A 12,599-nucleotide genomic window follows, 5' to 3' on the forward strand; every position below is an offset into this window, starting at 1 on the left:
TTAATTACACAACTATCATAAGGAATATTCAATGTAATGATAGTCGTACGTATATTCAAAAATGATATTTATACTTGGAAATTCAACCTCTAAAGAGGAATACAACAGTTTGTTCACTAAAATAATAGAAAATTCCACATTTTAAATAAATTTGCTGAGTTGTTCACTAAATTAAAAAAACGTATGAACTTGAACTTCGGATTTGTGGTTTCTCTAACGCTCTAGATGTGCTTGGAAATTTCTTATATCATTCCGTGGCATACACTTAATTTGACACACAAGTAAATCATCGAGATATTCGAATAAGAGTAGTTAACTTAGTGATTATTGATTGGGTAAGGTATAATATTTTTTACATTAGTTATATTTCTTCTTAATGTGTGTAGTTGGCATATAACGCATACATATAGCTAGAAATCCAAAGTCTCAAACCAGGTTTTTGATTTTACACTTTTTACAAACAAAAAAAGCACCGGATATAAGACGGCACACAAAGCATTAAATCCGCTGAGCCGCATAAAAATAACATGAACATACAAACTAAAAAGAAATCAAATCTTTCCCCGGGGCAATGACGGAGGGGCACCTCTAGTTAAAAAATAATTAATCTATAAAATACCTAAACTAAAATAATTTGTAATTAATAATGAAATACAAGTTCTTTAGATAATTAGTTTTCAAGCATCAAAAATATTTTAAAATGTAGGTTGATTATTTTTTAGAGGTAATTCTCAACGAAAAAATTGGAGCCATTGGTACGTAAATTATTATTATTAAATCAGTACCTTCCTATATATATTAAATTGTTAACATATTTCGAGCCAAAATAAAACTAAATTAAACGCATAATGAAGCAAGTCAAGCAAAATAATATGAAAAGGATGTTATACCTATACCCCAGATACGTATACGTGCAATAACCAGATAGTATGCAATAGATATATAGTATATAATATTATAATATATCACAATCGAACAGTTTCTACAATTTTTGGGTCATTAAGAAATTGGGAATGGATCAATTGTGCACTTTTGCCTAAAACAAAATTTGTATTTTAATATTTAGTGTTCTTACCAATTGCGCTCCTTATGTTTTACGGCCACTGGTTAGTATATATCTTCAATTTGTGCTTACCTTTTAGTTTTATTTTAAGCTTTGTACTTAAAACAGTTTATATATAATAACTGTTGAAAGTGACGCTTGATGGACTAATGACTTTAGTATCAGTATGAATGAATAATAACACGACAATATGATTATGTCTAAATATAATAATATATAATAACGTACAACTGGACTATTTAACTGTGACTGTACACACACACCGTATACGCACTGTAAGACGGCGCCTGTGCAAGTAAATATTACATACTTCAAAGGCCCTATATATATCCACATCAGAGGTCGTGTTACATCCGTAAAGAGAGTGAGTCGTATACTCGTATAACTAGATACTAATTTGTACACACGTGTCAAGATTGACTACTAATATTAATTGTATATTTCAACAATAACAATTTATAAATTGAAATTTAAAAATTATATATTAATTATAATTATGTTGTGTGACTTGTTAAATATTTCAGTTTGTTATTATTATTGTAAAACATCAATAAAGTCGTTTTTTTACCGTAGATTATTATTATTATTATTATTAAATTTTGATTATGAAGTTAGGATTATATTAGATTATAAATGTACTAATAGTAACTATTAACGTTTGTTATATTCTAAATGAAAAAATTTACGAAAGAATGTTTGTTATTAAGTGTGATCGAAAAGTGCTATTTATTTATATATAGGTACTTACATTCTGCAAAGAAAAATGTTATTAGTCCACAGTTTTAAAATAATATACATATATTGTTATATAATATAATATTAGAATAAATATGCACCTATAATTTTAGAATATTAGATTATAATTAATGTATTATTGACGTTCATTTTCATTGTTCATTGTATTTAAATAATAATAATTGTGAGTGCTATTGAATGAAATAAATATTATAATGTAATTTAGTAACCGTGAAAATTACCTAGCACTATTATTGGTCTATTGGCCCAGAAAAGGACGGAGCGCAATTGGTATATGCTCATCGATCATGTATCGAAAAGGTCATTTTAAGCGCAATTGATAAAATCCCAATAAATTAATATATTTTAAACAATAAACATACATATTATTTTAACAGATAAAGCATTAAACTCAGAACCACGTAAAAAACAATTTTATCAGTGTTTTCGTAAGTTTTAAAAAAATATCTGTTTAAATTTAAATTGTTTTCATAAAATGTTGGTACTAATATTATTGCTCTACTGCTATGCTTAATATATTTTGAAACAATATTCAGAAACCTAAAAGATAACATAATGGTTAATCAAATATAAGGTATATTATAATATGAAAAATTCGTTAGTTCTTTGATTGTAAACATATTATGAACTATAAATTATACAAATGCATATAATCTAATACAAAAATGTAATGTTTTGTTTTTTCCAGAAGATTTTAAAAATGCAGTGTTTAACATGAAAATAAAAAATGGTAAACTTAAAATTAAATCAATTTTTGTAGATTTATAATACAATAGACCAATAAGTCTTCTAAAATAGAAAATAATGATGAAACCATGTATTATTTATTGAATATATACATTTAATGTAGCTTTTAAACACGTGTTAAAAAATAATGGATTGATATCAAATAAATTAGGGGAAACGGAGGAGATGGGTCACAAGTAATATACCTACTCAGGAAATTTACCATGCTTACCATGCATCTAGTGGTATAGTTTTACAATCATTTCTACATGTGGTATTAAACGAAAAAAAAAACCAAGAAAAAATATGATCTACATTTTATAAAATCTATAATAACTAAAATAGAGTTCTGACCACGGTAGATACCAGAAGTGTGTTTGTTCTCTCCGTACTATCGTAATCATTAGTTCACCAGTATAATAATATTGTCCTGCATGGCTGCATATCTTTAGTGTATATAATATAATTTATATAATTAATTACTGACTATCGAAATGGGTAAGTCCAAAGGTGGGCAAGTTAATGAAAATAATGAACTCAAGCTAAGTTAAGTTAAGAGGACTCAAGATCGATAAGTTAAAAGTTAATAGGGAAAAAATATTAACTTGACTCAGTTTGAAAAAGTTAATCTAACTTTTTTAATTAGTATGTGGATCACATAAAGAGTGACTGAGTCCTTTCTAATTTCCTAAATTAAAATAACAATTTTTATTGAACTTTTAATGTAATGTGCAGTGTATGTACCTATTTTACTTTACATGACTATTAAATATTTAAACTATACCAAAACATGTCAATTAATAATTTAACAAATATTAAGTTTTTATATCAAATAGCAATTTAAAAGTCATATAATATTATGCCTATCTAACCTATTAAAATATATCTTTTTAAAAAATATTTTTATCAAGAAAAATAACAGAAATATTGGATTATTTTTATTTAGTATTAATGTTTACGTAAAAAAACCATAAAAAAGAAAAATTTCAAAAATGTTTAACTCGGAGGATTATTTTAAAATAAACTTAGGAAAGTTAAGTTTTTCAACTGTAAATTAAACTAGTTTATAAGTTGTTTAGAAAATTAACTAACTTGTTTAGGTAAACATTTTGAAAAATATAACTTTTTAACCAGAGGATGCCCACTTTTGGGTAAGTCTTCGCAGGGTTCAGTCGTTTGTATGCGGCGCTGTGCGTTGCGTGCTCGGTATCCTTATCCACTGGTACTTTGGGTCACTCACCGCGTGATGTCTTCCCGATGTTTGCTTGAAACATTGCTGTCGGCGCGGCGGCGGGGTCGATAATGAACTTGGCTCGACGACGGCCGTTGAAGTTCTTTGTTTCGTTTTTGCCATTTTTGGCGTAGTTATTATTACGATTTTGATTTGTTAACAGTACTTAGCACCCTTTGATATAAATTCCAAATTTTTGGAGGAAATTGCGGTGATTAACGGCTATCTTTTACTCGATTTTATCCTATATAATATTCTTTGAACCATTCGAGTAACGGAACAATTTCGTCAGATAATTCATCAGCTAGCAAATCTGTTTCCATGTCCAGATCTTCATTCTGTAAAAATGATAATGAAAATATCATTTTTACCATTACAGAAATATTAGCATCATTGTTATAATTTGATATCATTCCTTTAATATGTCCACCAATTTTTCTTAAATATTTTTGTTAAATGATAATAATACATCCATGTATGTTAACTTGAGTAAACGCTTCTTTAATTGCATGAATAGGATCGATTTCAAAATCAATGGAAAAAGAATGTGGTAATAATTCAGGATTTAAACTGACTAACAAAAAAAGTAAATAATTCGGGATAAATTTCAACTTTTTTATTTGGTAATAGTGCGTATATTACTGGATGAATACCATTCACGTCTTCTGCCAAATTAATGTATACTTGCGAAAACAATAAAATACTAACACTAAATGTACATAAACAAACCATATTGTAGACCGCTATAAAATATTTGGCCCCGTTTGTCTTTAAAATATTAAGATTCTATTAATTTTTTTACCACCATCAGCTAATAAACATTTTTTTTGGATACCTTCTTCTGGCGAATAAGTTTATATACTTCAGGTATTTCCAATGAAATAAGATCTAAAGGTGCTGGCGGTGCTAACTGAACTTCTCTCCTTTTTCTTCTGATTTGCTTTTTAATGCATCATTATTCGGAAATACACCCTGGTATATTAATAAAATTAAAAAATGTAATTCTCAAATATTATTACTATAATATTTTAAATTAAAAATTAATAATTTGCTATGTTGTACCTTTGCAAGTGGCTGTTTTTAAAAATTAAAATAATTACAAGTAATATGATTTTATTACAAAACATAATGTTTACTTTTATATTATGATTCGCTGCTTGTGATAGGCCTATCGTGCATTCTTAGTGAAAAAAATTAACCATACTTGTCGTAAGCAGAACTTTGACTGTGCTGTGTCAGCTGGTCATGATATCGTATAATATTAGTATTTAGTATTTTTAGTATTTCAAGTTAAACATTTATTATATAAATTAATTAATGTGTGAATTAGTTAATGTATAAATAAATGCATTTCACTTTTGTGTCTGGGAATTCCGCATCGTGAGGTCGTGAACACGGATGTTGCGAAATGTCCACATTCATATTTTCCAACGCGGAAAAAAACCCATCGTTTGACCCGAGCCATAGTGGTCCCGTAAATGATAAACAACTTATAATACCCAAATAGAAGGTAGCTGTTGGATACGGAACCGCTGCACGTTTCGCGGATGCCGGTCGACCGTTATCGTCTTACCTCCTACCACGAGCACCCGCGCACCATGCAACACTTATCCCACCGTTGTTGCTCGTTTATGTTATCACCGTTGCGTGTTGTTGCCCGCCGTCCGTCGTTCGTTGCTGAGTTACTCAGCCATCTTGGCTTTTGTCGTATCGGAGTCGTATTTTGTTATGTGGCCGCCTGCGCCGAAACCACCGCCCAGACAGTTTTGAGTTCCGCTTCGTGTCGTGTCCCTTTGCACACACACGAATTGTGTTTTAAGGCCGCCTGCGCCAAAACCACCGTTTTCGCCCGTCTGTCGTTGTGCACAGTGCGATCCGCCGTGTGACAGACGCCGCGGCAACGACGTCCATACGCGACGAGCCGCAATATTACGCGGCTGTAGGACCTTTTTCGAGCCCACGTCGTCCGAGTTCGACACAGTTGTCCACCATGCCGTTTCAGTACACGGTAAGTCCATGGGTTCATTGACCCGCCGGCCGACGTGTGGTGTATCGTCGCGATCCGGTTCCACCTCCGTCAGCTGATCGTCGTTCCGGGACAGTCACACCATCTCCACCTTATCATCGGCATTGTGGCTATAACACGATTTAAGATATAAGTATATCTTAAATCGTGGGCTATAACGACAAGTATCACCACTTACGCTAGCGCGCCTGTTTTTGTAGCATCTTTGGTCGCGAACGACGCGCCTCCACAATTTCGTCTCCCGCCTCGCGCACCGACGTTTTCGCCGTTACGGGCTCGAAGCCGCTCTCGCTCGCCTGTCACACCACTAGTCTTTTCGCTCTCGACCCTACTCGAGCAGCCCCACGTCTCGGCTCTCCGATCCCGACTACTACTTTTTACGCCCTCGACTCGAGCTGCCCAACGTCTCGACTCTTCGACTCCGACGACTCGACATAACGCGCGCGCTAAGTCCGTCTCTCCGATCCGTAATATTGTTATTGTTTTATTTTTGTAAAAATAAATGAATTAGTTACCTACACACCGTGCGTCTTGTCTTATTTTTTTTTTAAAAAAAACCAAAACCTGAAAGAGTTAACGTAGTGCTTTACCGGTGCCCCGTACCACGTTACGACCGCGGCGCAGCCGCACCGGTAACATCACAGCATCATCAACGCTATCAGGTCGTACACAATATTGTTGTTGTTAATGTTTATTCCTCGAATCACGCGAACCGTGTATTATTTATTTTCATTATTGTTCTTTTTCGATTGATTTACTTGCCGATCGGATTGTGATTGCGCACACCCATAATTATTACTACTAACCCTAGTCGTTAAGTCATTATATTTGCAGAACATTTAAATAAACTGTTCTGTACATTTTTCATACCACAAAACACATTTGTAACATTCATCACAATATCTAAACTCAATACAGTCCACTCTCTCATTCTCCTCCCCACCAATAGAGTTACGAGGAAGAAAAATCAAATACGAAGACAACAAGCGCGTCGGTTTACGTAGAGCTGCCGCCTGTGCACACACACACACGTATACACGCCGCCCGGCTTCATTGTGCAGCCGCCTTTCGCACAGTAGCATTGGAGAAATATTATGAATTCCATTGGTTCATACCACGAATTAAGATATATTAAGGTATATCTTAATTCGTGGTTCATACATGTATAAGTCGTGTTTGTATCACCTCCCATAAGATCACATGTGAAATTACTTAACATTTCCTTCTGTTTATTCTGTTTTAATAAAATATAACTAACATGGGCAACATTTGTATTTAATAACCATTGATTGTTTTTATTCCTTTTGTCCAGATTAATATTTTGATCATAGGGTTTCCTTCCAGAATCGAATGAAATCCGGGCATACGCACCAACAATGACTATTTAATATTTATGAATAAACAGTTGTTGGTTAATAGTTTATAGTACAATATAATAAATAAGTATATCATAATGATATCCATAAAGAGTGAAGATTTATTTACAACTTTTTCAGCTAATTACCCAAAAAAGGCTACTAACATTGACACAAGTTAGTATTTAGATAATTAGAATTATTTTATATATTTACTCATATAATTGTACACAAAATGTACAGTTAATATTACTATAGATTAATATATGTAAACATATGTACCAAATACACCAACTAGATTCACTTTTCTAATAGAAAAAATGCTTATCTCGAAAATGAGCGCATTTACTAACTAGGTACCACACCCAAATGTCAATGATAGCCAGAAAAAAAACACACATCATTGTAAAACCAACACACATATTCATCACTAAGCGCAAAATCTAAAATAAGAAAAGGTGGATAAGTGGATGTCGCTCTGCTGTACAGTAATTTAAATTAAATTTGAATTCAATTATATAATATCATTGTATAAGAAAAACGATTCTGAGCGAAAACGGTCGGTCAGCCTATGATAGGAGCCTATGAAATAAGTATATTTGATGATATTATTGTGAATTAAGTAATTTATATATAACCTATTTTCGTGGAGCCTTGTTTTAAATTTTCAATCCTTAGCCATAAAAGTTAAACATTTAATACATTTTTAACTACAAAATAATTAATAAATTATAAATTTGATAAAATGTTGTCAAAATTTGAACTTTAAATGCTTATAAAAAAAAATTGTGCCTATGTATTTTTAATATTTTTCATTATATCAGGAGCCTTGCTTCAATTTTCACGCTTTTTTACACAACAAATAAAATTTTATTGATATTTATAGAAAAAAAAACTAAAAAAATTGAAAACTGACTTCGTCCGTAAACAGTTCAAAAAGAGACAAATTATTTTCAAAATGTTATGGTGTATAGAAAATGCTAATATAAACATTCAGTGAAATTATCAAGTATCTACAGCTATTCGTTTTTTAATTACAATAAAATAAGAAAATTGTTACAAGAGAAATCGAGTGAATATCAAATGTTGTAAAAATATAAATTTCAGACGCTCATAAAAATTTAATTTAAGTTTCTTGTAGACATTTTTTTTTTTTGATAAAGGTAGAGAAACTTATGAGTAATCTTATATTACATTTTCAAATCTTAGATTTAAAAAGATAAATTTTTATGAATTCTCAACTCAAAATAATTTGCTAATTTTCGTGATTTTTCCGTATTTTTGTCAACATTTGAACTTTAAATGCTTATAAATAAAAACTGTGACAAAGGGTTTTTAATTTTTTTCATCTGCCTTTGAAACAATAACCTAGGAGCCTTCTATTAAAGTTTCAAGCTTTTTTACTCAACAGATAATATTTTATTGATATTTATAGAAAAAAATGGAAATTGACAATGTCCGTAAACAGCTCAAAATAAGTCAAAATATTTGGAAAATGTTATGGTGTATAGGAAATGCAATCATAAACATTCAGTCAAAATTTCATGTCCCTACAGTCATTAGTTTTAGAGTTATAACAAAAACCAAAATCGATTTTCTCGAAAACAGATTTTGCGTAAAAATTCCCGTTTTTCCTTAATATTTCTTTTGTTTTTCACGTGGCTTTTGAAAACTACTGGGAAATTTTTACTTTTGACTCCCCCAAGTACCAACTAGATTCACTTTCCTATCAGAAAAGTTACTGTTGAAGAAAATCCATCACTTTTACTGTCCTAAAAGGTGATTACAGACACAAAAATAAAAAATAAATAAAAAATGAAATAAAAAAAAAACACACATCATTGTAAAATCAATACATTCATCGCTTCGCTCAGAATCTAAAATCACATTCGCTAGATCTGGTAGTTTGCGGGTGATTCTATAATTTTGTGCGAACCACTGAAACTGTTACCGTGACGTCATCGTGTTGAGGCTGGGAGCCTAAAATATTATTGTATTTTTCTGCCTGATTACACGTTACAGTTGTCATTTAACAAAGATTAAATTAATGTTATAACGTCTCTAGGTTACCCCTGGCAACCGATGATTAATATGTTTGGGTTACCTAATTATACTTTTTTAGATTCTGAGAGTAGCGATGAATGTATTACATTTACAAGACGTACCTATTATACGTTTATTGATTTTTTTTCTTATACATCAGAAATTTATAGAATTAATATATATTTTTAGATGGAACCAAAGATTTAAGTATAAAAGAAAAAAGTAAGTATCTAAGTTATAACTTTACTTTTTAATTTACATTTTCATACAGCAATGTTCTCAATATATATGTTCTAAACGTTTTGAACCATATTATCATGATGTTAACACAAGTATGGAGTAATAAGTGGGATTGGACGTAGGATAGTATATTATTTTAGAGGTAGCTAAGTCATTGAACAATAGATACAGTTCATGTTAATATAATCTGCTAAAATGTTGATAATCAAATCAAGAAAATTTCAAATTTTTAGCAGATTATTTTAAGAGGATATCAGCGCACTATTTGTTTTCTCTCTCTGACCCATGCACAACATAGACAAAACGCATTAATGCATTTGAGGGAATGACATATCGATTTTATATTTTATTGTTATTTGAGTTTGTATTCGACTTTCAAAACAAACAAAAAAAATGTTGTAAATTTAAATAATGTTCAAATTGTTTTGAGACAATATTTAGACAAATCTATGAGTCATTCCCTCAAAAATATTATTCTCTATCTATTTGTAATGAGTGATTTTACTCTAAGATTACTTCAAAATATAGAAAAAATGATACTGTGAAAATGCGTTTAGTCTATGTGTCGCGTAGGCCAGAGAGAGAAAACAAATAGTGCGCTGACGTTCTCTTAACATAAATGATATTTATTGTTCAAAGACTTAGCTACCTTTAAAATGATATCACAACTTTTAGAGCCGTTTTATTTTATACTTAACGTTTTTTATTTCCACGGAGTATGGCGGAGTGTTTTTTTTGAGATTATATTTATAGTATATTAGTGTTACCTACCATTATTCCTATTATTATATAAAAATACCGTCCATGTCATACCAACAAAAATTGTTTTAATCGTACTTTGATACACCACTACAAATTCAAATCCGATAAAACAGGTAGGTAAGTCTACTATTAATGTATGCACCTGCATAAAATTTTCTACACAGCGAGTATGGTCATTACTTACTAAGCGTTGACGGTAGTTGGATAGTTGGATGTGAAGTGAGTTTGAGCATCGGTCGAAACGACATTCATCGTATGTGATAAGCTTAAATTATCGCCGTCCTGGGAGGCACTTGAAATATCTACCGGGTACCTAATGACCGGAATCGTGTTGAATCAACATGACAAGAGAGACAAATCCGTGGCTGAATTATCATCTATTGTGAACTTTGCGCTGAGTTTTGGGATATCTTTTGTATAGATTTGTATGATCATATTAATTAAACATGAACATATAACATATCTATTTCAGAAAAAATACTACAACTTAAAGACATCAATTTTATAAACAAAATCCGTGAGTAAATTAGAGTTAATTTGAGTAAAGTAGGTAGGAACATCCATTACATATTTGGTAATTCCAATAAAAGTTTTGGTAAGGTATATCAGTTTTTTTATAAGTACCATATTTTTGTATACGTTTTGTCGAATACAAAATTAACAAGTATATTTCATATCAACATTATTGTTATTATTATTCGATTACGTTTTTTATGAACACTCAGCTAATTTCAATTAGATATTAAAATACCCAATAATTAAAGTAAAAAAGCGAGGAGGTGAAAAGAGGGAAGTCCCTCTGCTGTACAGTAGATTACAAGCGGGTGACTGTAATAGGTGATGTTAAATTTGAATTCAATGTTAAAATATCAGTTATCAGTGATAACTTATCACTATATACGAAAAATGACTATGAACAAAGACGGTTTGTGAGCCTACGATATTTTATATCGTTAATACGGTAGTTGGTGAAGTTGAACTATTATTATTTGTGAATTATCATATTTGTGTATGACAATATACTTTAGAAGTATCAAGTACCCACGAATAATATTTTAAAAATATAAAACAAAACTAAAATCGTGCTTCTTCGTTTAAATATCTAAATTCGTCCAAATTTAAACATAAAATAACTATAAAAAAAACTGTTTTTATATTTTTTGTTTACAAAATAACCTATTTAAGTGAACCTTGTTTTAAATTTTCAATTCTTAGCTATAAAAGTTAAACGTGTTTTTAATGTTTAACTTCAAAATAATTTTATTATTTAAAACTATACATGACCATATTGTAATAGGACGTATTGTCCGTATATTTGAATTAAATAAATAAAAATAAATAAAATTAAAAAAACACCCATTATTGTAAAATCAATACATTCATCAGTTCGTAGCTATTTTATACCGATTTTAACGGTTTTTTTACGATAACACGACAATGGCTCAGATAATGGATTACACACACTAAGGTTCATTTACTACTCACACTATGACCAATATTTGCCATTAATATTTTTGACAATTTTCTAAATTGTACTACCTAAAATATTCTATGTTCCAACAGCCTTAACCTAGATTTTTATTATCTAAGTGATTCTAGTAAAATCGATTAAATTAAGCATACATTTTTTCCATGTCTATTTATACACAGATAATAATATCGGTAAGAATTTGGATTCATTTACGTAAAATTAATGTCAATTTACTCAATTCAAATGCTTTTGTTTTTAAATCTTGTAGTTTTTAACCTTGTTAAATTTATAAATATTGAATTGAGTAGAGTAACCAATTAAGTTTATTTCTGTAATTAAAACTTCAATAAGATACAGAGCTGCGAGTGTGTGGTTTGGTGTACCTACTGTTTACTATTTTTTCCTTCTCACTATAATTAACAGTTAACTTACTAGACTATTAAATTAAATAATACTTAAAGAATTTAAATTAATTTAAGCAATTAAAGAACACACGTTACCTTATGGCCTCAATACAACCTTGCTCGGAAACGCTCTCCGTCTCTGTCTCTCCTCTCCGACACAGGACTCCATCCAAACTGATCCATTTCACAAAGTCATATAAATTATACACAATTGAGAAATATTTAACACTTATAAAATAGCATAATCCATGATTAAACCATAAATTGTATTCTATATTTAAAATATTTCCTACTGGGAATTTTAACACGTTATATTGGTTAGATATGGACAGTTTTTAGGAATTTTCAAATGAATGGTTCCTTGCATATTATATTCTTCAATGAATACAACTTTTTCTGTTTATAATTCATTTTTGAAATCAAAAAGTTGAAAACGTTATAAAAAATTATTGTATTTATTAATGTGGTTTACTTGAAATTTTATACTGTAAAATATCATAATAGGCAGTATGTATATCAAAA

The 12,599-nt window shown here is 30.3% G+C and overlaps 1 protein-coding gene across 1 annotated transcript in view; it reads left to right on the plus strand.

Moving 5' to 3' along the window:
- LOC132945712 (uncharacterized) overlaps window positions 1-12,599 on the plus strand; it is a 35,866-nt gene that overhangs the window by 23,161 nt on the left and 106 nt on the right. The window contains exons 12-17 of the mRNA XM_061015468.1: window positions 723-755; window positions 2,197-2,247; window positions 2,508-2,549; window positions 7,299-7,334; window positions 9,390-9,422; window positions 10,675-10,719. Coding sequence (XP_060871451.1) covers window positions 723-755; window positions 2,197-2,247; window positions 2,508-2,549; window positions 7,299-7,334; window positions 9,390-9,422; window positions 10,675-10,719 — 240 coding nt within the window. The remainder of the gene's footprint in view (window positions 1-722; window positions 756-2,196; window positions 2,248-2,507; window positions 2,550-7,298; window positions 7,335-9,389; window positions 9,423-10,674; window positions 10,720-12,599) is intronic.

This window comes from Metopolophium dirhodum, chromosome 5 (genome assembly GCF_019925205.1).
Source record: "Metopolophium dirhodum isolate CAU chromosome 5, ASM1992520v1, whole genome shotgun sequence".
Classification (NCBI taxonomy): Eukaryota; Metazoa; Arthropoda; class Insecta; order Hemiptera; family Aphididae; genus Metopolophium; species Metopolophium dirhodum.